This window comes from Sebastes fasciatus, chromosome 21 (assembly GCF_043250625.1).
Source record: "Sebastes fasciatus isolate fSebFas1 chromosome 21, fSebFas1.pri, whole genome shotgun sequence".
Taxonomy (NCBI): domain Eukaryota; kingdom Metazoa; phylum Chordata; class Actinopteri; order Perciformes; family Sebastidae; genus Sebastes; species Sebastes fasciatus.
In genome coordinates, this window is record NC_133815.1 from 26,380,271 (window position 1) to 26,404,915 (window position 24,645).

The following is a 24,645-nucleotide window of genomic DNA, read 5'->3' on the forward strand; positions in this document are numbered from 1 at the left end:
TTGACATGAGTTGTATTCAATCGGCCGATTGACTGGTCGAGGCAGATGGCCGCCCACCCAGAGTTCTGCACAAGGTTTCTACCCGGTTTTGTTGAGTGCAAGCTCATGGGGGATCTCTTGTTGGGTCTATAAATTATACAGTACAGTCTACATGAAAAGCGTCTCGAGATAACTTCTGTTCTGATTTGACGCTGTATAAAAATAAATTGAATTGAATGGTCGTTGGGGATAACGGAGGACCTACTTACCTTGACGTCATCAGCATTGACATTGTGTATTTTGTTGTCTGACTGCACTCTCTGTGAGTTGTGCGATCCTATTTATCCACGTTTTATCTCGTATGTTGTGTATGTTTATGATGCATTTTTCTATTACACATGTACATGGTTTAACATGGGTTATGATTTGGGCTGTTTTTTTTTTTTTTATTGATATGGGGCGGGTTTGAAACTGTCAATCTGATCTGGCAACACTGAATGGAATTCGAGTGAAGCTGCCTGTCACAGGATGCTGTAAAACTCAGGAATATCCTCTCCTGTTGCTAAACGAAAAACAGGGAAAATGTTGTGTATTTAAAAACAAAACAAAAAGCTACGCCTGGTTAATGGCAGAGCTTCAAAAACTGTAATAATGTCTAGAGGATGATAAAACAGCATGTATTCTGACTAAACCCCCCCAAAAATATCTAATACCAATGTGCCTCAAAAGCATAGGAGGGTAATTAATGAACATGTCCAGCTGTAGAAACAGTTGATATTGTCAAGTAAGGCACATAAGTACTGTATCTTTTCAACTAAATAAAGAATTAAACACTGATCTACATCAAACTATCATACACGGGGGACAATCAATCATGTCAATATTTTGCTTGACATAAAAATACAGAGGTACAGTTAAGAATAGCTGGGAGGATCCAGTATCTGCAACATACTCCATTGTTCTCTTTTAAAAAAAGGATGCAAGTCAAAAATGTCAGTCTCTCTCAAGGAATGACAGGATCAACAAAACCCCGACAACAGAACTGATTCCCTCAATGTGCCCCCCCACCACCACCATCACCCCCACCCCCACCCCAGTGTCCAGACACAGTCTGTATGGTTTCTGACCGCCAGCTCCCAGACAGTGAACCCTGCTACTGCAGGTCACAGTTCTTTAGATGGTGGACTTAGAGAAGGAGACTCTCAGGTGCTGGTTGCCTCCCATGTTGTAGTTGTGAAGGTCAATCAAGGCCTGGATGGCCTCCTCCACTGTGGACATCTGGATCAGAGCCATTTTACGATCCCTTTAAAAACAAAAACATGACACGGCGGTGAGTACCACAGCAAACAACACAAACAGAATGCTAAACTACAGCAGGAATCAGTCGTTGTTCCAAGAGGGATGTTCAACAGTAATGTGTTGTCAGGTCCCATTCAGTGGCTCCATGGGACTCATCACACAGTGGGATAGGTCTACGTACTGGAAAAACTTGAATGCTTTCACAGTGCCTCCAGCGTTGGAGAATAGCAGCCGCAGGTCGTCCTCTGTCACATCTTGTCTGTTGAGATAAAGGTCACAGATTACAGTCGGGAACATCATGGCACACTGTTCACAGGAACTCATCCTTTACAATGAAGGAGTTCTAATGAACGGCAGCTCTGTGGGTTGACAATGTTTCTGATAAGAAATGCTGTGGTTTCATTTTAGAATAAATGCTCTGATCCATGGACGTGAGGAGTGGGGGGGCTGTTGACTGTAGGTGTGCAGCACCCCCTGTTTTTTTTCTGTAGGCCTTTTGTATGTCATACATTAAATATATGTAAATTAATATATATTTATCTTGTCTCACATGAACCTCCGTGGGGTGAATGCACATTGGTAGATCCCCCCTCGTCTCCTGTATCCTACTGTCCTGCATTATTAGAACTACAGTAACCTGGTTGTGGTCTTCCGTACTCTCTCCTCAGGTGTCATGCTTTAGCTCTGCGTTGCTGACTGTGTCACTGTGTCACTGCGTCAACATTCACTATGTTGATTAGGGATCGACCGATGTGTTTTTTTCAGGGCCGATACCGATTATTAGTAATCAAGGATACCGGTAACCGATATTTTGAACCGATATGCATTTGCAGTAAAAATTTAAATCTTGTGTCAAAAATGGGAATAACACAAAACTTCATTGAAATGCATTAAAGCATATGTTTAATTAAAAGAGAACTTTTCAACATTATCTTAAAACAAAAAAGTGCAGGGAGCTCCCAGCTTCTTATAAAGTGAACTGAAAACTTTAATAAATAAATAAACAATATCTCTCTGAAGTTTTATAAAGTGTAAAAATAAATAAAACTAGCAAAACTTAAATTTGAGTCTCAATTCAGCAGACTGTGGTGCAGATAGCAGAGTGGCTCAGACTGTTCTCCAGTGAGACGGGTACTAGAACTGGATATGTCCAATAGCAATACAAGTGACTATTCAACTCTATGCAGTGTCTGTATGGATTAACACAGGCCTTATACACAGCTCCATTACATTCCATGACACTGGGCCTCTCTAACAGCAACATGTGACCGCTACTGCTTTCTATTTATTTATTTATAAAGCCTGTATCATATAACACATTACATATTACTGATATTATAACACAACTGATCCAGGTCACTTTAAAACCATGATGACCTACTATGCTATTCTTTAATGTAAGTGATTTTAACTGTGTTCTGGTTTTGTCTGTTTGTTTTCTTGTTAATTATTTGTGTGTGTGTATTTATTCAGTTTGAATTGTACTCTGGACATCACTGAAAATGAGGACATGTCCTCTATGATTCCTTTAGATTTAAATAAAAGTTAAATGAATTACATCTAAAGTCGCTAACAACAATATCCAGCACGTCTCTACCAGAACCAGAGTCAGAGCTGCTTCAGGACAGACTCAGTAACGTTAGTCCTGGTTGAGACTGAGAGGACAGACTCAGTAACGTTAGTCCTGGTTGAGACTGAGAGGACAGACTCAGTAACGTTAGTCCTGGTTGAGACTGAGAGGACAGACTCAGTAACGTTAGTCCTGGTTGAGACTGAGAGGACAGACTCAGTAACGTTAGTCCTGGTTGAGAATGAGAGGACAGACTCAGTAACGTTAGTCCTGGTTGAGACTGAGAGGACAGACTCAGTAACGTTAGTCCTGGTTGAGACTGAGAGGACAGACACAGTAACGTTAGTTAGAAACGTTAGTCCTGGTTGAGACTGAGAGGACAGACTCCGTAACGTTAGTCCTGGTTGAGACTGAGAGGACAGACACAGTAACGTTAGTTAGAAACGTTAGTCCTGGTTGAGACTGAGAGGACAGACTCAGTAACGTTAGTCCTGGTTGAGACTGAGAGGACAGACTCAGTAACGTTAGTTAGAAATGTTAGTCCTGGTTGAGACTGAGAGGACAGACACAGTAACGTTAGTTAGAAATGTTAGTCCTGGTTGAGACTGAGAGGACAGACTCAGTAACGTTAGTCCTGGTTGAGACTGAGAGGACAGACTCAGTAACGTTAGTCCTGGTTGAGACTGAGAGGACAGACTCAGTAACGTTAGTCCTGGTTGAGACTGAGAGGACAGACTCAGTTACGTTAGTCCGGGTTGAGACTGAGAGGACAGACTCAGTAACGTTAGTCCTGGTTGAGACTGAGAGGACAGACTCAGTAACGTTAGTCCTGGTTGAGACTGAGAGGACAGACTCAGTTACGTTAGTCCGGGTTGAGACTGAGAGGACAGACTCAGTAACGTTAGTCCTGGTTGAGACTGAGAGGACAGACTCAGTTACGTTAGTCCTGGTTGAGACTGAGAGGACAGACTCGGTAACGTTAGTCCTGGTTGAGACTGAGAGGACAGACTCAGTAACGTTAGTTAGTGTCCTGGTTGAGACTGAGAGGACAGACTCAGTAACATTAGTTAGTGTCCTGGTTGAGACTGAGAGGACCAGCCGATCAATAGTTTAGTTAGTCAGCTGGCTAAGTTATGGTTCAACAAATGAACGTATTGACGTTCGCTATCACATTTACGCTCTACGGCGCTCCACATCAGCTCACGTTGTTCATGTAAACGTTCATTTAAAACACCAACTCATACGGGCGAGTAATGTTACATTAGCAAATCAGCAGCTAAAATACATTTCAGTTCCACTGCCACCAACATGACTCAGATGTAACCAACGCTACATAAATAAACGCTAGTATCTCATTACTGAATATCACTGCAACAACGAGCCTTGTTTCGGACATTTTCAGCGGTGTAACCGGTAAACTGGACATGCTTGTCATCATATAAATAGATCATTAGATCGTGGTGTTTTTGCAACTTCAGCATAAAGGATTGAGATGTTTATTGCAACTTACACAACAATATGTTCCGTCTTACCAAGAGGACACAGCTCCGTCTGTCTGTGTGTTTCTGTCTGCACGTCTGAGACACGGTAACCCTCTGTGTTGATTGGCTAGTGCTCATGGTGTGTAACCACTCAGATAGTGCTGTGGGCGGGACATTGAGCCAGACTGCAGTGGAGAGTACTGACAGCGGGCTGACACAGAGAGGAGGCCGATCAGAGCCAAAGTAGCGCATTTATAAATTAGTGTATTTTATCGGTTATCGGTTGAAGTTCAGCCAACATGCACGTATTTTCAGCCCAAGATTGTTAAAAACAGCAACTAATTATGGTAGCGAGAGCAACAAGCTAGCGGGCCGCCGAGCTGCTGCCTCTCAGCTCCGCGCACACGGAGTGTGCATGCAAAGCTGCGCCCTCGCTGACACGCAGCGATCAGAGGAGAGAAACAAGCGTGACAGTAAATGACAGCAAAACCCAGTAGAGACTCACACTGAGCTGAATTGAAACCAAACTCACGATAATGTTCCGTCACTGCATCGATACAGAATCGTTCACGTCCGCATCAAGATGCATCTTATAACAGACATGCAAGCTCATCGGGGGTGAAAACGGTGACAAAGATGCTAACCCCCCGATGGGGGGCGGGGTCTTCCAGCTCCAGCGTTTCATTTGTGAATACCATAGTGTGTGACTGACTCCTCTGGTTGTGCTAACCTCAGCACTTGTTGCTAGCGCCGTACGGCTATACGTTTCAGAGCCGATCGATCCGGAGCTGACCGCACCGCTACTTACGGGACGTTGGAGAGGTGGAGGGTGGCAGATGGCGGGAAGATGTTCTGGAAATTCTTGGAGCCCGGTTTCTTGAAGCGATGAAGCGGGGAGTTGGCGTAGTCCTTGGTCAGGCCCTGGTCGTCCAGGCCGTCACGAGGCAGCGCCACGGTCTGGTGCTTGGACAGCGTCACCCGGATGATCTTCCCGTACATCTTTTGGCCATTCAAGTGGCTCATTGCTTTGGTCGTGGCAAAAGAAAGGAAGGTCAGTGGTGAGGATGCTGCAGCCTGTCATGTGGTATTCACTGGATCTACTGACTGAACCCAATAATAAGAACAGAATGTAAATTACAAACGGTTGAAATATATATATATATATCCACTCACCGGCCACTTTATTAGGCACACCTGTTCAATTGCTTGTTAACACAAATAGCTAATCAGCCAATCACATGGCAGCAACTCAATGCATTTAGGCTTCTAGACGTGGTGAAGACGACATGCTGAAGTTCAAACCGAGCATTAGAATGGGGAACAAAGGGGATTTATTTGCTGATGTAACTGCTGATCTACTGGGATTTTCACGCACAACCATCTCTAGGGTTTACAGAGAATGGTCCCAACAAGAGAACATATCCAGTGAGCGGCAGTTGTGTGGACGAAAATGCCTTGTTGATGTCAGAGGTCAGAGGAGAATGGGCAGAGTGGTTGGAGATGATAGAAAGGCAACAGAAACTCAAATAACCACTCATTACAACCAAGGTATGCAGAATACCATCTCTGAACGCACAACACGTCCAACCTTGAAGCAGATGGGCTACAGCAGCAGAAGACCACCCGGTACTAGCAAGGTGTACCTAATAAAGTGGCCGGTGAGTGTATATATATATATATATATATATCACCTAAAGATGGGTTGCTAGAGACGGACGTGTCACTCTATTGATTTGATATTTCACAACGTAGCAAGTGGATGGCGTATTCTGCTGTTAAATAGACAGTGTGGCGAGTCCATCGATCAATAAACGATATAGCATTACATGCTTTCAATTTCCGTACATGTTGATTATATAGCACTTAAAGGTATAGGTAATACAGACTATGGAGAAGTATCTCATACAACCCCACCTCAAAACACCCCAACCATCCCTCCAATATAGCAGCAAACAACTATTGTCTATATATATATTAATAAAGATATAGTGAACTTCATTTGTAGCGCTCAACAGGTGTGCAGTTTTACAGTACAACACTTCCACTAGCAATCACAGACAGTTAGACGTGAATGAGCGAACGCCGCTCACCTAGCTGGGCCTGGTTGGCGTCGGACATCTGAATGAGAGCGCTGTCCTTCTTATTGTAAAGGATCTTCACCCTCTGGACATCGCCGTACACTCCTGCATTAGAGCCACAGGCAGGCAGGAGGAGAGGAGGTGAGGTTGGAGAGAAAGCAGACAGTTAAAGAAAAAAACTGAAAGCTAGCACGGGAGACAAGGATATTTAAAAAGACAAGAAAAAACAGAAGAGAGACTAGCAAAGAGTACACACAAGAACTTTACAGCAGACGTTGAGAGTGAGAGGTGTGTAGAGAGAGAACAGGTAAAAAGAGAGAAGAGACACCCTCTAAACAGATAAGTTATCAAAGCTGGGTCAGATGGCTAGAAATAAAAAAAAAACAGCATGCAAAAATAAGGACTTAACCGTGCATTAACAGATTACTACAGAGTGACCACTAGGGCAAAGTATTCAACATTAACCCAAACCAATAAACAGGGGGCCAAATGTATTACACATTACCTAATATGCAACTGTGCACAAACAGAAGCTTGTAATATTAATAATAATAATAATAATGACAAATGTCTCAAAGATAGAATGGAAATAGAATAAAAAGAGAAGGCAGAAGAGAGAGAGAGAAAGAGAGAGAGCAAGAGAGAGAGAGAGACAGAGAGAGATAGAGAGATAGAGAGATAGAGAGATAGAGAGAGCTAACGATAACATACCGAAGAGGGTAAACAGACTTTGGGGCGTAACCATCTTTAGAGGGAGAGAAGAGCAACAAGCAGCGTGAGACAGGTAGAGAGGTAGAAGAGTCGGAGCGGAGCGGAGGTAGAGATGGACAGATCGATCCAGAACGGAGGTAGGTAGGTAGGAGGAATGGTGGTTTTTGTTTTTCCCCCCGGAGAGTGATGGAGGTGGTGGGTCATGGAGGAGGGGAGCAGGCGGCAAAAGAGAAGTCATGGAGGGGGGGGGTTGGTTAATGTGGGGGGAGGAGGTGGAGGAGGAGGAGGAGGAGGAGGAGGAAGAAGGGGTGATGTGAGGATTAAAAGTCCCCCAACCAGCACATGGAGTGGAGGGGGGAGGCAGGATGAGGGGTGGGGGGGGGGAGAGAGAGAGAGAGAGGGGTAGATGAATAGGGAGGCAAATGCAAATTGGGGGGGGAGAATAAAAAATAAAAAAAAAGTGAGGAGGGGGGAGGGACAAAAATAAAATATAGGTCAGTACACTGGAATAATGCAGGTAGTTTGGTCAGAGATAATGGCTTGGATCAATGTTTTCTTTAGTCAAAATACAGCAAATCACTTGAGCCAAAATGTCTTTCACCCTGGACAGGCATGGGGTAAAGGTACATTCATGTCAAAAATCATAATAAAATCAGCAATATAAAGTCAGAACCATGGGATCAAAACAACATGCAGCAGGTCGGAAAATCTGAAGATGTACAATCTTTCAGCGAGGGAGGATGGTACTACGAGAGTGTGAGAAGCTGAGGGGGGAAAATTAGTTAAAAGAGACCCATGCGGTTCAAATGTTGTTGAGCAGTACAGTTTGGGCATGCGAGAGTTGATGTGAAGGCCACCTGAACGTGGCGTTCACACAAGTCTGAGAGGCTAAAAGAAAGATTAAAGCACAGTATCTTAACATCGTGGTGTGTTTTAGTTTGGATGGTTGAGATACTGTCGGAGGCTCCGGTATGACACATTCACTCAGCCAGATGAGGAAAGAGACAGAGACATTAGGTGAGACAAATTAGATGCTCTTTAAGTCAGGAGGAGGGAAGAGAAGACAGCGAGCAAGCATTTCAGAGAGGCAGGTATTTGTTCCCAGAACTGAGACACGGGGTTAAGGAGACCACAGAATGATTTTCATATGAGTTTTCATATGAGCTGAGGAGAGGTGAGGAGAGCTTAGAGAGAAAAACAGAAGAGAGACAGTTAGCCGAGTTAGATACAGTTTGGACAAGAGGAGGGAAGGGCAGAACATCGGAGGAGGGAAGAGGGGAGGGGAGGGAACAGCAAACCCCCCTCTCTCTTACAGGGACATAATGAGTCTTGACCAAAAGTAAAAAAAACAAAAAGAAAAGTAAAAAAAAAAAAACAATAACAGCAAGGCTCTGGGTATATAAAGAAAAGCAAAGAAAAAGGTTAGACATTGTTTTTACTTCATATCATAACTAAGTGGAATAACAGGAGGTCCGGTCCATCTCTTCTAAAGAGGTTTGGATTCTCAAGGTGTGATGTCAGTTGTCCCCTGGGACAGTTCAGTGGTTAGTGACCATTGAGCTTGCCGTGGTGTTCGGACATACATCGATTACATTTCTTGCCCACCGCCGTTTTTCTCTTTTTTTATAGAAATAAATGACATTCATGTTTTTGCTTTAAAATTGAATTGACATTTTACAGTGATTTTCAGGTTTCCCCTGGGTTTTTAGAGGGCCTAGGTGCTGAGCAGCCTTGGGCAATGGGGAGTGTGTGTGTGGGGGGGGGGGTTTGACTTAAATCTATGCAGAGATGTCCTAAAGTCAAATATATCAGGATCATTGTCAGGAATTATTTATTAAATTTTTTTCCAGCAACCCAAAAAGAATAAAGAATAAAGACATTTCCCTCACAGATTAGTGGTATTTTCTTTTTGATTTATAAGGGACATGTAATGTTTTATACTTCTGCTGAATATAATCCAATCAATCTTATTTCCATAATGTATTTTGTATATACAGTTCCCTTTGTTAACACCTTATTTTGAAAACTGGACGTAGTCACACATGTATACTTCCTCTAACTTCGCCAAGTCCATCTAGCTAGGTCTCCCGTCAGCTCCGTTTGAATGCATTTAACATAATGTCAGTATATGGGTGCTCTACAGTTGTAGCGTCGGCCCATTTGACCACGGAGATGACCAGAAGGAGTCAGCGTGCAGCTTTAGCTCTGCTCTGTCTAGCTCTGCTTTTCCTGTCAATGTGTGAAACCCAAAGTGTTTCCATCCTTTACTGGATGTGTAGCGTTTACCACGCTGGATTTAACATGTGAGGGTGCAGATCGGATCTACGCGGTCACTCCGCTGTTTTCGTGTACTTTTTCGTTTCGGCTCGCTGCGGTTTGTTTTGGTTGACGGATACGGAACGGATATGACGTCACGTTACTCAGACTACAACAATAAAAGCGTTAACTTCCTTCTACCTCCGCATAGACTCAGATGAAGCAAATATATCCATTCTGGCATTAAAAAAATCTCTTTCAAAATTGTAAAAAAGAAAAAGAAAAAAGAATTGCGATTCATAGGTGAATCAATTGTTTTTCCCACCCCTAGTATTTACACATATCACAGCCTTTCAGATTCAGAACACTGAACATGGCTTTATCAATGTGTGACATTCTAACAGAATGACCTGAGGAGAGGACGAGGGAGTGAGGCAGTGTATGGATGACCCATAACCAGGTTACTATAGTTTAGAATAATACAGCAGATGAGGGAAGATCTACCGATGGACATTCACTCCGCGGAGGTTCATACGAGACGGCATGAACATATTTTAATAATATATATTTTTAATTTCCATTGCAGTTTAACGATAGGCCTACAGAAAAAAACAGGGGGTGCTACAGCACCCTCAGCACCCCCACTTCCCACGCCGACGCAGCCATCCAACGCTAAAGATCAAAGTGCTCTGCATATATTTAGCGTCATTGTTTCTTGTAAAATGCCCGGTGTAATCGGTAACACCGGAGTAATCGGTAACACCTCTGTCGACAGGTGACCATCAGAACAGACACCAGAAGTTAAATCGCACCTCACATCTCAACCTAAAACATGACAAAACATGGGAGGATTTCCTGGAGCTATGGAGTATAAGGACTAGTTTCCTGCCTCAGATATTATCAGCCTGACTACAGAAAAACATTTTGTAGAATAAAAAGCTCAAACAAATCTGTGGGTGCACAAAACCACCCTAGAATTCTCATAGAAGAGTTGTTACTCTCTGCTTTCTAATTTCTGCTTTGATATCATTTCTAATAACTGCATAAGAACAGAATTGTCCAGGATCACAGAAGTGTTAAGTAGGTGGTTTAGTTAACGCCATTCAAGTTGAGTTCTCAGGTCAAATATGTACAAAACATCCCACCATGGACCTTCTGTATCAGACAGACACAAGACAATGAAAATAGTAGCATGAGGAGGACTACTGGCAATAACCAGCAAAAAGAAAACAACAGATGGATGAAGGTGATGGGTGGGGGGGTCCGTCTGACTGCTTTATAGGTGTGTTACTGACCTCCTCGTTGAGGTTGCTGACCAGCAGGACCCCACTGGAGCCCGCCTGTCCAGCTAGGGCCACCCTCCCTGCAGCAGCAGCAGCAGCCGCCGCCGCGCTCAGAGGATTCAGGGCTCCTGACAGGAAGTAGACAAGACAATGATGGAATGGAGAGCAGCACTTCCACTAAACCATGGCATTACAACACTGAGCAACGATGCAACTTTAAAACCAGCCAAAATGACTGATATTCTACTGGTTTTAAAAACACAGCATTTAAAAATGATTCTAACTTGTCCAGAATCTGATCAAAATGTGATCATGAGTCTAAATACAGCCAATTGGTACAAGCAAAAGCAACAAGATAAAAGGAAGAAAAATAAAAGTGTGATCTACCTGGGATCTTACCGAGGAGGGAGTTGGAGTCTTTGCTGAAGGCGGCGGCCACCGTGGGGTCGAGGCTGGGCTGGCCGTCACCAGCAGGCAGCTCCGGTCGCGTGTAGTCGCGACTCTTATCGTTGTTGTACTTGACATTTAGGTTGACCAGCTTGGAGAAGTCTATACGCAGTGTGCAACATGAGTTGTAGATGTTCTGGCCGTCCAGGGCCTGGCAGGAGAAAACAAAAAAAAAGGTATCATATATATTATTGCAAAGCACTGACAAACAGGACAGTAGGTGATTGATAATAATGATACAGAGCATGACTAGTGGGAGCTGCAGGAAAACAACCTCTTACCAGTTTGGCTTGCTGTGCATTGACAGGATCGCTGAACTGCAGGAGGGCCTGGAACTGATTGTTCTTGGTGAATGTGATTATCTTCATGACTGTGCCGAACTTGGAAAAAATCTGCAAACAAAACAAAATAATACAGGACAAACACAAACGTTAACCTTCAAGAACAAGCAGTGGATCTGTTACTGTGTGGGGTCACAACAACGGTCGCCTACCTGCTGCAGTACATCCAGCGTTACGGGGTAGAACATGTTGTCGATGATGATCCGCAGCACGGGACTGGAGGCTGCAGCGAGAGCCTCCTGTACATCAGAGCTTGGTGACCCGCCGGACTGGACTGCAGACACTGCCTGAAGCACCGCCTGAGTCCGCTACGGAAAATCACAAGCTGCCGGTCACTATCTTTAACAATGGGGCTCAACAAACAAGATGGTGACTCATTTTATTAATTATTAATGCAAAGAAAACAGAACGAACTCTGACATACGTGTCCGGACTTGCCAAATACTAAACAAGGTAGCCTCTGTGGTTGTTGATTATTAGACATAGAGAACATCATTATCTTTAAAAGTATTAGATCTCAAGTACTAAGACAGCCAAACAGAAAGTTCTCAACCAAATACTAACGAGGCAACAGAGTAGTAGCCATGTATTGGAAGCGTGCTAACTGGTGTTTGCTTAAAAGGACAACCTGACTCTTAACAAAATTCACTCTGAACACCGTGGTCCGTTATTCTGGCTCTACTAACCTGATTGCCAGCATCAGTTTTAAGTTCTTTGTGATTGGAGTACTGAATAAAGACGGGGACGTTGCGGATATGAGGAGTTACAGTGGTGTAGTAGTTAACCATGGTGATGGCTGCCTCTTCTGTCCCCATCTCCAAGAACGCCTGGAAGAAGAGAAAAGACAGAAAAAATCTCAAATAAATTCCCCACCGCTGTTACCAAGAAGGAATGATCTGATCCTTTCTACTCAGGTTCCACGAAATTTGGACAAACTTTCTACCCATTTTCACTGAATTATGCAAAGTCATTTTAGATATCCGGACCAGTGTTTCCCCTATAAGTGCACAGGCGGGCTGCTCGGCCAACAGGAGCCACCGCCAGGCCAAAAGATACATATTTTTTAATGCCAAAAATAACAGCAAATATCCACTCCAGTGTTTCCTCTATAGTCATTCTGCAGCAGTGCACCACCGTGAGTCCAAGTGTCTGTGGTTAGTTCACATGTCTGTTATGACAGCAGGACAGTCGAGTGTCTGTTATCTAAAAATTGAAGTGAAGATAACGTTGGCAGTAGCCTACCGGTTACAAACAGGCTCTGTAGTGAACGATACGCTAACGTGCTGACGGATTCTGTGTTTTCATTAGAAAATATTACGTTAACAGATCGGTGATGTTGTTTTGCCCTCATTGTTCTCTGTGAAGTTTGCTGGAAGTGATGTACCCCCGGTGTGTTTTATGTGGAGTGAGCACAGCGCCAGACTCAGTTTAAAAACATACAAAATATACTAAATAACTGGAGGAGAAGGGATTTGTGATCACAGTAGATCAGTGCGGCGGTGCAGTGGTTAGCACTGGCGCCTCAAAGCAAGAGAGTCGCAGGTTCGAATCCGGCTTGAGGCCTTTCTGTGTGGAATTTGCATGTTCTCCCCGTGTTAGCGTTGGTTTCCTCTGGGTACTCAGGCTTCCTCCCACAGTCCAAAGACAAGCAGCTTAATTGTTGACTCTAAATGTCCCCTAGGTGTGAATGGTTGTCTGTCTTTATGTGTCAGCCCTGTGATAGGCTGGCGACCTATCCAGGGTGTACCCCACCTTCCCCCAATGTCAGCTGGGATCGGCTAAGCGGTTGCAGATGATGGATGAATGGATTGTATAAAAAGTGGCAGTTCTCGAGACTAAAAAGATAAATTTTCTCCTTCGTACTCGCCTCTCAGCAAATATTGGTTTGTATTTGGTCCGCTTTAATTTGCGCACTGTGAAACCAATCCAGACTATAAAGAAAATGATCCAAAAGTATCAATTTCACTCTGATTCGGACTAGCCAAACGGACTACGGCTTGTGAAAACGCCCTTAAATACACATTGGACATTGCTCGTCCTCATCCATAACTTAGGAGGCAATTTGGCCTTGTGTGCTGGGATTCATCTGGCGTGCAGTTAACAGTCATAATTTAGTTTTAATGAAAACTCAACTCCTAGCATTTTCTCCTGGTGTTCTTCACCGCTGTTTTGGAAGACGGAAATAACAGGAAGTAACAGGAAGTAACCGGCGAACCAGCTTTAAAAGTGCCATATTTTCTTTTTAAATAAGTGCTGTTCGGTGGATTTTATTTATTCCGACGTGAAGAGAGCTTCAGGTGGATTTCAAAAAGTGATAAATATTTGGAAAAGCAACTGATAAATTTGAGAACGGAATGTGGTGTGGTGTAATTCCCGGAGGTCACTACTGCAAAGTGTACACCAGACTGAGTTGTAATTCACCGCTGTGGTGGAAACAGATACAGTGAGTTATCAGACTGGTACTGTGGGGAGAACAAAGCTGCTGTATTTGACAGGAATCTAGGGGACGAATCCCAAGTAGGCTGTTGGTCAGCTTTTGTATGGAGCTGTTGGCATGTTTCAGATGCAGTCCAAGATAGCAGGACCGAATGAGTCCAAGTAGGACTCATGTGAGATGTAAGAGGTTAGTGGGCATTCGGTCCTTCACAGATCAACACAGAAAATGAAATAAGATTTGACCACCAAAAAAACCCCATCTAAGACTGAAGCCTAACAACGGTCATGTGGTTCTCACAAACACACCATGTCCATCCGTTTCCTCCACTCACCTGGTTCTTTCCCTTCAGTGTGAGGATGTTGGTGACTTTTCCAAAAGGCAAGCCGAGGGCGATGACTTCGGTCTCCGAGGCCTCGTTGGGCAGTTTCCTGATGTGGAGCACACGAGATGGAGGGGCCTCCTCCACCCTCAGCTTTTTACTGTCACTGCCGTTGGAAGCCCCGTCTAAAAGTTTAGCATAGACACTGATTAACTGTGCTAACCAATGCAATGATAACCACCCTAATCTAAAGGATAAGGCTGGCGATATTCTGGATTTTTGTCACTGACAAAAGCAACAATGTCTTTTCGGTCCATCTCTAAATCTCTCCGACTTTAAACGACGAGGCTACATCAAAACTAGCAATGTGTCAGTCTGTCTCTGAATACTTTCTCTCAGCACTCAAGTCCTCTTGACGATCATCTGCAAAGCCCCAATTTTTTGATGGTTCTAATGTTTATCTTTCCAGATGTTCCTGTGGTGTGAGTTATGTTAAGAGTGTTATTTTACATCCCCCGATCGGCTCGGAAGTCCATCTTGGACGCACCGATTTCAAATGGTAAATATAAAACATGTTCAATATTTATGATGGGGTATCCTGTTGTTTGTGAGGAACCCTGAGGACAGACAATGACGCAGTTAAGTGGGAAAGAACGACAGCCAGCAGGAAACCAAGCTGCCTGAAGACGGAAGGACAACCACCGCAGCTAATGCATGAGCTAATGCAAAACCTAAAGCATAAAGTAGAAGTAAGATTGACTCAGAAGTGGAGGACCAACACAAGTGTGTATTTAACGTGTCTCCATGACTTCATCCATCCATCCTTCGTGAATGTTCAGTACAAAGTGGTGCAAAAACATCGCTGATTCTTCCTGCCCGTCGTCCGCCATGTTTGTTTAAACTAAAGAGAGATTTTGTGAGATTTGCAGTTTTGAGATTCGGGACTCTTGTTGGTTCTCCCACATTTTCCACATCTGATAAGATTTGAGAGAAAATGTGAAAGACCCCACACATAATGACCTGTTCTGTTACATTTAGCAGTTTTGTTCCTATAGTGTGTGGAGAGCGACAATTTGGCCAAAACAGCACACCTCTAGGGATGTAACTGTGAGGAAATTTTCCCATCGGTTAACAAACTTGTTACAACACCGGTGTTACCGATTACACCGGACATCAATTGTGTACCGCGATAACTTTAATCTTTACCGTCGGGTGGTGGTGTCTGGCCTCTCCGGTAGAGCTTTTGCTGTGGGGCCGGTCTACCTGGCGCCGCGCACACCGGTTGTGACCGCTCCGTCCTCCTCGCGGCGATTGCCTCACTATCGTTATGGTTCTCTTAAAACACTGGGTTTAAATCTGAAATATTGCCAAATAGGCGCGTTTGGTTTTTGCTTCGACACCAAATCCTCCACCATCTCTCGGTCTGTCAACCCTCTCGTCCCGCATTTGTGAAATATGACTCCGGATGCATTCACTGTCAGATTGCAGCGTCCGCCGTCCGACTATTGATAACATGCCGCTGATACGTCAAAATGAACTAAATGGGTTTTATTTCTGTAAAAAAAGCTAAATGGCGGTGGGTACGTAATGTAATCGGTGTGTGCCCGACCACCGTGTAACAGCGGCAACACAGACTACCCACAAGCCTACACACCACACACTAACCGATTCATTCATGAACAATACTTCCTCACCAGGTCTAAGCATCAGGGATTTATGTATTTTTAAGACGTTTTTTTAAACTAAAATGTGTTATGTGCATGGCATCAACCCAAAGCAATGTGTCTGAGCTTGCACACTGACGTGAAACTGATCAACTTTGTCTCGTTACACATCAAAGTGAGAATGCATAGCACAGCCATGTATTCATACTATGTGTATATCTGTATGTTGCTATGTGTTTATTTGTATGTTTCGGTGTACTGGCTGTGTTAACACATATCCCTCTGGCACAAATAAATCTAAATCCATGCAACCAGTGTTACATGTTGTACTGCTCAAATATCTAACTCTGAAGCTTGGTTTTCTTGAAAACAGAAATAATGACAGCAAATTAATAATCTAGATAAAAGATTCACGGTGTGTGCACAGTAGTCTTTGTCAGTCAAACTACCCCAAGATGATTAATAATGATGTTCTGTAGCACAACACCTGACCTACTTGTGTTAAATGTTAGAGGCTATCTGTGACAGATCCTTCTTTTTTTTTTAAGCTATCATAGGAACTCCTGCATTTAAAGGACCGTCCATCCACATCAGTAAGACTGCTTGTTCAAGATCAACAATGGTTGATATCGTCAAGCCTCCAAAATAAAGGCAGTCTGAGAATCTTTATCTCACTTTATTAGACAGGTCCCTGGGGTGACTTTAGCTTGGAAGTGGGGGCGTTGTGTAGCAATGGCAGACTGGGACTTTGATTAAAGACCCGTGTGTATGCCATTATTTTGTTGGCAGAGTGTTTAATAGCCTAACTTTGTCCGTCTTCTCTTTGTTGGAGACGTAACCAGCTCTTTCACTCATCCTTAATTCTGTGATTTTCTTCCGATAACATCTAAACAGTGAGGAGGCATTAAAATGCAGTGGTATACACCGTGTCTGTTCTAGTCACATGCTGTGGTGTGTGGGTGCCCACCCACTGAGGAGCGTGATGTTATTCAGACACTAAATGGCTCTCATGGGAAAACGGTTCAACGCAGCCTGTTTCACTTTTCACACAACCTACCCATCCTTTCATTCCTTTTAATGCCGTCTGTCACTATCGATTAGGAATACACCGATACAGATACCAGTATCTCGTGTACTCATATTTGTAATCATAAAACTATCCGTTACAGCAGGTAGGCAGAGGAGGAGCAATGCCAGCAGTTTGGAGAGATATTTTAAGATGTGTCTTGCATGCCAGCCGCCTGCTGATTAAAGTGAAGGGGGTTAGCCCTGAAACTAGCAACAACACCGGCTCAGGCTCACTTAAGGTGGGCTGACCCTTAAAGGGATAGTTTGGGTGTTTTGAAGTGAGGTTGTATGAGGTACTTATCCATAGTCAGTGTATTACTCTACAGTAGATGGCGGTCAGCACGCCCCCAGTTTGGAGAAGCACCGGAATGGGAGCAAAGCAATGTACTGCTTTGGACGGGGGCAGCAGCAAAACATATTTTTTTTTACCTACAAGAAAGGCTTAACTAAAATATTTGTTTAAGTGTAGGCTATGTTTAGAATATTTTCAAATGGGGAACCAAGCCCAAGGTTCTCAACGGAGTCTGCTGGCTTTGAACAGAGCATAGCTAAGTTTCATTTTCAGTTCAGTTCCCCGTCTGAAAATATTCTAAATATAATGTACACTTAAAGGTATAATATCTTACAGTCGTCGGCTGCGGTTTGTAAACACACAGAATTCAAAGTTGGCATCTCCCTTGTCGGCTCAACAAGCGAGCGAGCGAGGGAGAGCGAGAGCAGAGATGGTTGAGCGAGCTATAGAGTGAATGAAGAGAGGGAGCGGCGTTAGTGAGAAAAAAAAAGCAGCGATTCAGATTAATAAAATGTAATTTTCTGATTGTTTCATGGCAGTTACGTTCTAAAACACAAATAAACACGACCACAACTCCGCGGGAGGGTGCCGCGTTGCTGGATTTTGAATGAATGTAGCCGAAGGGCAGCCTTCAGTCTGCTGTGGTTCAGTGCTGCTCACGGTCAAACTACAGCAGTGGTAACAGAGCTCTGACAGAGCTGAAGGGGGACTTGTGTCTCAGTATCAGATGTTGAGGGTCTTGACAAAGCGGCCTGAACGGGCTGCACTCGCACTTTGCGCTCTGTTATTGGCTGTGGGTTACACCACCACGTGGGGCAAAAAGGCCGTTTGCAGACGCCTATACCTTTAAAGGGATATCGGCTTTTTTAGGTGAGCCTTTCTTTTAGGTGTCTATAATTTGTTTTGCTGCCACAGCAGTACATTGCTTTGCTCCTGTGCTGGTACTCCTGTCTCCAAACTGGGGGCGTGCTGACCGTCATCTACTGTAGGTAATACACTGACTATGGATAAATACCTCATACAACCCCACTGAGAAACACCCCAATATCCCTTTAAGGTGGACCGGCTGTTCTCCTTTAAGTGAGTTTTTCTATTTATTTATTTTCTTTTTGATAGCATTAATCAGTCAAAGTTAATTATAAACAGTTAATTATTAACATCCCTACTGCAAACCATGCTCTGTTTGCATCAGGAAAACACAAAGAATGATAAAATGTCAACAACATCATCATGTTGTTTACTTCATTTGTTATAGTCAAAAAGTGAGGAACATCTGATGAAAATAAAACAAACTGTTAAAACATTGTTAGAACTGTAATGGTATTATTATTTTTATTTTTTTGTAATGGTATTATCAAGTACTCATATTGGTACTCGGTATCTGCAAGTCAGTAGCGCGGTGTAAGTACTGAAAAAAAAGTGGTATTGGCGCATCCCTACTACCGATCAAATGGTTGCTTGCAAATGACGTCAAGCCCCTCCCTATTCAAGGGTGGTCGGAACGAACTCACCACTGATACTGCTCATGCCAGAGTTGGGACTGTTGTACATACTCAGCTCGTCTGATCCTCTCTGCGGAAAGAAAGACAAAGACAGACAGTCAGGCACAGTTGTGAAATAATGGGGGAAACTATTTCCATTTTCCAGACAGGCCCTCAAAGACAACAATAAAGCAGAGGTCTCTGAAGACAGTTTAAAGGAACAAAAGGAGAGAAGAGGAGTAGGTGGAAAGGGACATAAAACAGAAGAAGAGTGGTCTGCTCCTCCTCTTCTGGTGTGGGTTTAATCTTGCTGAATTTAAGATGTCAAGATGTGTCATTTCATCCTGAGCTCTACTAGGTCCCAGAAGGCTTGCTGGAGCTGACGGGCGTCCTGTGCTCTTAAACCTGACTGATGGGATGAAGAGGAACCTGGCTGGGGACCCATTACACACACAACTTTATAATAGCTTCACACACCCCTCCTTGTTTCTGTCTGACTAAATTTGAACCAATTGTTCTTTTGTCACTAACATTCTTTATGGTTACGATAAACTAGATGTTGCAGGCCCTGCTACAGCGGCATGACACAAATAAATTTAAAGGGTAATAACGTTGTCTGACTTGGGCCAAAATGTGAGCACACAGTGCACGAGCTGCAAGAATCCAAGAAATGATTTCTCTACCCAACAGCTGGCAACCCTCTCTGTTTTGCCTTTGACACTGAAATATTGATGAAATAAACAGGATGACAACGACCCACCATATCGGAGGAATTGGAATTTTATGACTGTTCCGTTTCCCTTCGAAAGAGGACTTTAACTTTGTTTTGTGAAGACTGAAATGCAGCAGGCACTCAACAAATCAGGTTAGGTGGCCAGAACAACAATGCACTTACACATGGAAACAGGTTTGGTGATCAGCGGGGACACAAGCCCTACCCATTTCATTAAAGCCATTCTAATGCTATGGAAGTTCAAAAGAAATATTTGAAAGAAATGGGATTGTTCTGGCGTTGACATGAAGGTACAATGTCGAATAACGGAATCTAACAACTTTGTGGCATGTCTCTTTATGTTTATTTAATGGATGTTTGTTGTGTTACAAAAGCATTAAAATACAGCTACGCCTGAGCATAATGGTTGCTAAATGCACTAGAAATGCTGAAGTTCAAATCTGCAACATTTATGATTAATGATTAATCATTTTTAAGTTGGCAAAAAAAATGCCAAAAAATGTACTGGTACCAATGTCTCAAATGTGAATATTTGCTGATATCATTAGTCATGATCAGACCTGCAAACTCTAGAGTAGAGACAGAGACGGCATGATATTGAACTAAAAACTAGGTAGGGGGAACTGGAAGATAATTTGACTGATTTTAATACGCAAATGAAGCCTTTTGAGACACAATGAGAAAACATCTTACTTTGATAAACAAATAGGATGTATTGCATTTTGAGTGTTTTAATCACAATATCTAACGACGGGCAAGATGGGCCACAGGATAAACTGGAACTTAAGTGAAAGTTCAAAGGTATTACCATCAAAACATACTTAAAAAGTTAAGTACTTATTATTATGCAGAATGGCCCATTTCAGTATAATATATTATTGGATCAGAATTATTCATGCATTAATGTGTTCTTTACTTTAATGTTTCAGCTGGTAAATGTGGATCTAATTTTAATTTATATATACATTAGGGGTGTGCATCTTTCCCTCTCAAGACGATTCAATACACATCTTGATACATGATCGCGATACGATACAAAAACCACCGTTAACCACGTAACGATTCGACACACTTCAATACGATCCGATTCGGCTCAGTTTGATCCGATTCAGTTTAACTTAATTCATAGTATTCCCATGACGTGTCATATATGTCCTATACCACGGCAGCTCATTGGTCATGGTTTTAATTTAATGATAATAACCTTTAATTTCAACTGTTGTTTGCCTTATATCTGTGATGATGATGTGATGGAATACTATGAATTAGTGACATGGTGTTCCACATTGTGTAAACCATAAGGTAAGATCCTTATTATATACAACACAGACAGCAGACAGACTTCTAGGTCTGCAACACACATCACCTGATGCACAGACAAGTGTTATTTCACAACTGGTAACTAAAGATAAATGTAGTCGAGTTAAAAGTACAATACTTTCCACCACTGGTAACGGAGTTGAGAAACGACATTAAGTTAGCTAATCCTAGTTAGTTAAGCTAACACTACATATGGGGAAGAAGCTTTTAACAGTCCATAACGTTATTTACGTTGCGTTGTCCTGTAAGGCAGTGGCTACTGTGCTGTTACCTTACAGACACTACATTTGCTCAGGCTGCAGGTGATCAAACTGGACTCAGCAAACTCACGCATGCCATGACAATCACTCTTTCGCGCTAGTCTGAGCAAATAAAGTGCCGCAAAAGCTAGAGACATTCACCAAGGTCGAGGGTAGAGGTTTGTTTCCAAGCGGACGTCACGTCGCAGACGAGATCAAAGTTCCGATTGGCCCACAGAAATTAAATACTACGCTATTGATTGGACTATACATTAAGTTTGATGCCAGCCTGGAACAAAGACAGATGATGCAAAATTGCAGTCGTTCTCTCGTCACTCACTCAGCACGTCCTCACCTGCTTTAAAATGTAATTTTAAGATGTTATTTAAACTAAAATGTGTTGTATAAGTAGCTAACTCCTTTAAGGTATAACTTGCGTGTGCAAAGGTTGTGTGCGCGACGTTAGCGAGTGTGCGATCGAGACAAAGACAGACAGAGAGAGAGAGCGGATGACGGTGAGTATGAAGTTAGCAGTAACGTTATAGCTGTGAATGAAGCAGTGCAGTGTGTGTACAACCTATTTGCCAAGTTCCCATGTCTTGCTTGCCACCTGCTAATTTTCGTGAAGGGGGTTAACCCCGAAGTTAGCCACAACTTCAGCCCAGGCTCACTTAAGGTGGACTGACCTTCCACCCTGTGGAAATGTGAGTCAGACACCAGTGACTAATGTTGTTGGACTTCTAGCACACTTTGTATTAAGGACGCTTACTGTACTGTATGTCTATGTTCTTTCAAGTATTTTAATGTGCCATGCTGTGGAACAAATTGCCCTCCAGGGACAATTCTCACAGTAGGAATGTTTGAAAAAAACACCAATGCATTTAAGGGTTATTGCAGAAATTATGATTTGCCAATATCTATTTCTCTAATCTCAATGTGCATGTTGTTTCATAATGTAGCAAAAAAATTAAAACAACACCTACAGTGTCCAAGGCATGCTCGTGTGAATTGTGTAGTGAAGCAAAAGCCAAAGCAGAAAACTCACCTTCACTCCAACTGCAACATCACCGATGCTGAAAGAGAAACAATTTTCATGTGGTCAAAATGAAGGGAAAAACAGAAGATACTGTCAAGATACACCAGCATCACTCTTACTTTGAAGAAACGCGTTACGGTGTCTATTACCCAGCCTACATTGTTGGGTTACAATCGTCTGCTCTGAAGCATCACATATTTAACCAACTGCAAAGTAGTATGACAACGTTTAAACATACATATACAGATCAGCCATAATATTAAGACAGCGTGGGCACCTTGACCGGTCTGCGGCTACGCAGCCCCATACGCAACAAACTAGTCCTCACTGTGTGTTCTGACATCTTTCTATCAGAACCAGCATTCACTTTTTCAGCAGTTTGAGCTCCAGTAGCTCTTCTATTGGATCAGACAACACGGGCCAGCCTTCGCACCCCACGTGCATCAATGAGCCTCGGGTCTGACCCTGTCTCCAGTTCACCGGTTCTCCTTCCTTGGACCACTTTTGATAGGTCCTGACCACTGCAGACCAGGAACATCCCACAAGAGCTGCAGTTCAGGAGATGCTCTGACCCGGTCGTCTAGCCTGCACTATCTGGCCCTCGTCAAAGTCGCTCACATCCTTACGCTGGCCCATTTTTTCTGCTTCCAACACAAAGTTCAAAATGTTCACTTGCTGTCTAATATATCCCCCCCACTGCCAGGTGCCATGGTAACCAGATAATCCATGTTATTCACTTCACCTGTCAGTGGTCTGAATGTTACGGCTGATCGGTTTATGTTTGTTACAGTAAGTCCTAGAATTGTTATGAACGAATGCCAGTCCACCTACAAGCCCAACAACACTATTACTTCCACTGTGAACCAGAGCAGTGTAGTTGTATACTGTTCATAGATTGAATACCTAGTCCAGTCCAGTCTGAATAGAGAATGACTCCTTTCAATAAATTAAAATACCAGTAGGCTATCTGTAAATGTACACGACCCCCTTAAACATACAGCTTACAGTTGTGTTAGGTAGAGATGGACAGACGGACAGACAGACAGCATTATGTGGCTGCATGATGTTTCAACCACCCGTTTCCCATTTATAATTCTTCACATCTTCCAGTAACGTTGAGGTCACGCTTCATGCACGGTCCACCCCCAGTCTGTGACTGACACACCCTGGTCTACACCTAAAGGACGATGCACTGGCACACCCTATATATATATATATATATATATGTACTCCTTCTAGCAGACACAGTCCCGTCAGGCCTACAACAGGATATAGGAGTCATAGCAACGCTCCCATTGACCACCGTGCAGCTCTGCTACATAACACAAGTGTTGTGCACGTATTGATGTAATTTACACATCGCGCTGATAACTAATGTAACGATCCAGTACCGCCGAGCCTTTGTGTTGTTGCTAACTAGCTCACTAGCTCAGCTCAGCAGGCGGCTCCAGTGACTGTACCGTTACAGGATGTGTGAGGAGATGTTGTTTAGCTCTTCTTCACTGTGTTAGCTGATGCTTCTTATGTTTTGCACTATCCCCTTTGCTGTTGTATAAGTTAGTATACATTTCCCCACTGTGGGACTAATAAAGGGACATCTGATCTGATCTTATCTCAAGTGTTGTGCATGTATTGATGTAAAACCAGGACACAACATCTCCTCACAACAGAGTCACTGGAGCCGCTGGGGCAGGAAGCTAAGCTAAGCTAGGCTAGTTAGCAACAACACAAAGGCTCGTTGTTACTGTAGCGGTACAGTAGTTAGCATTAGTTAGCAGAGCGGTGTGCTAAACCAGAACTAGCCGCTTCGTTAGCTCACTGCTGCACACTGCTAGTGTGGTGAAGGAGGACATGTTGGCGCTGTGTTGTTATCAGACAGAAGAAGCTACGCAGCTAATGTGATGAGCAGCGGGCTAACATGGTTAGCATGATTAGCATGCTAACGTTAGACACTTAGCGCGTGGCTATGGAAACCCGTTAACACGAGCACGCGACTGCTCCTCGGGCTTCTTGCTCCACATCACGCGCTCACACACATACACACTCGGTGCTCTGCAGCAGCTCCGTGCACGTCTACTGAGATGTATAGTTAGAGACATTACCCGTCCATGTCTTCTGTAGATATGTCTCTCAGTGCGTCCTGTCTCCGTCCTGTTGTCTCTCCAGTTTATACAGCGACACTGCGCACGCACACATACACACACACGAGAGTAAAATGGAGGCAACGTTCTATTGCGAGACGATGCGATGGCGGAAACGGGCGGAAAGTGCCGAAGCTGTTGAGAGCGACCGAACACACACAATAGTCGTTAACTGAGGAACTATTGACAGTAGGCGTACATGTAATGACGAGGCTGTCACCTTTCTGGAACTGATCCCGTTTATTTGAACAGGGACAGAAAATATGGCAGATGCTTCAATACAACATGATAGAACCTAACCTACAATAGGCTTACTGTATAGTGTCAGAAATAAAAGAATGGGATTGGATCATAGACTATATGGTTTTGATAAGAGGATTTAAAAAAAAAGAAAAGAAATGAACCTCATCTCTCAAAGGGTGAACAAGCAAACAAAAGGCTATGTCGATAAATTGTAGGTGCTACTGTTC

The 24,645-nt window shown here is 43.3% G+C and overlaps 1 protein-coding gene across 3 annotated transcripts; it reads right to left on the reverse strand.

Moving 5' to 3' along the window:
- Positions 1–398: 398 nt before the first annotated feature.
- On the reverse strand, positions 399–24,299 carry LOC141759726 (polypyrimidine tract-binding protein 2-like). 3 transcript variants are annotated; one of them, XM_074622041.1, is made up of 14 exons: positions 24,137–24,299; positions 22,044–22,071; positions 18,737–18,797; positions 14,214–14,386; positions 12,132–12,272; positions 11,598–11,753; positions 11,386–11,496; positions 11,057–11,255; positions 10,670–10,785; positions 7,119–7,152; positions 6,420–6,512; positions 5,138–5,354; positions 1,460–1,537; positions 399–1,282 (listed from the first exon to the last, which is right to left on the reverse strand). In XM_074622041.1, the coding sequence occupies exons 1-14, from the start codon at positions 24,142–24,144 to the stop codon at positions 1,153–1,155; spliced, it is 1,545 nt and encodes a 514-aa protein (XP_074478142.1). In that variant the 5' UTR covers positions 24,145–24,299; the 3' UTR covers positions 399–1,152. The 3 variants fall into 3 exon arrangements, with proteins under 3 accessions (XP_074478142.1, XP_074478143.1, XP_074478141.1); XM_074622042.1 differs by having other exon boundaries at positions 11,045–11,255; positions 18,779–18,797; positions 24,137–24,298; XM_074622040.1 differs by having other exon boundaries at positions 11,045–11,255; positions 24,137–24,298.
- Between the last annotated feature and the right edge of the window lie 346 nt (positions 24,300–24,645).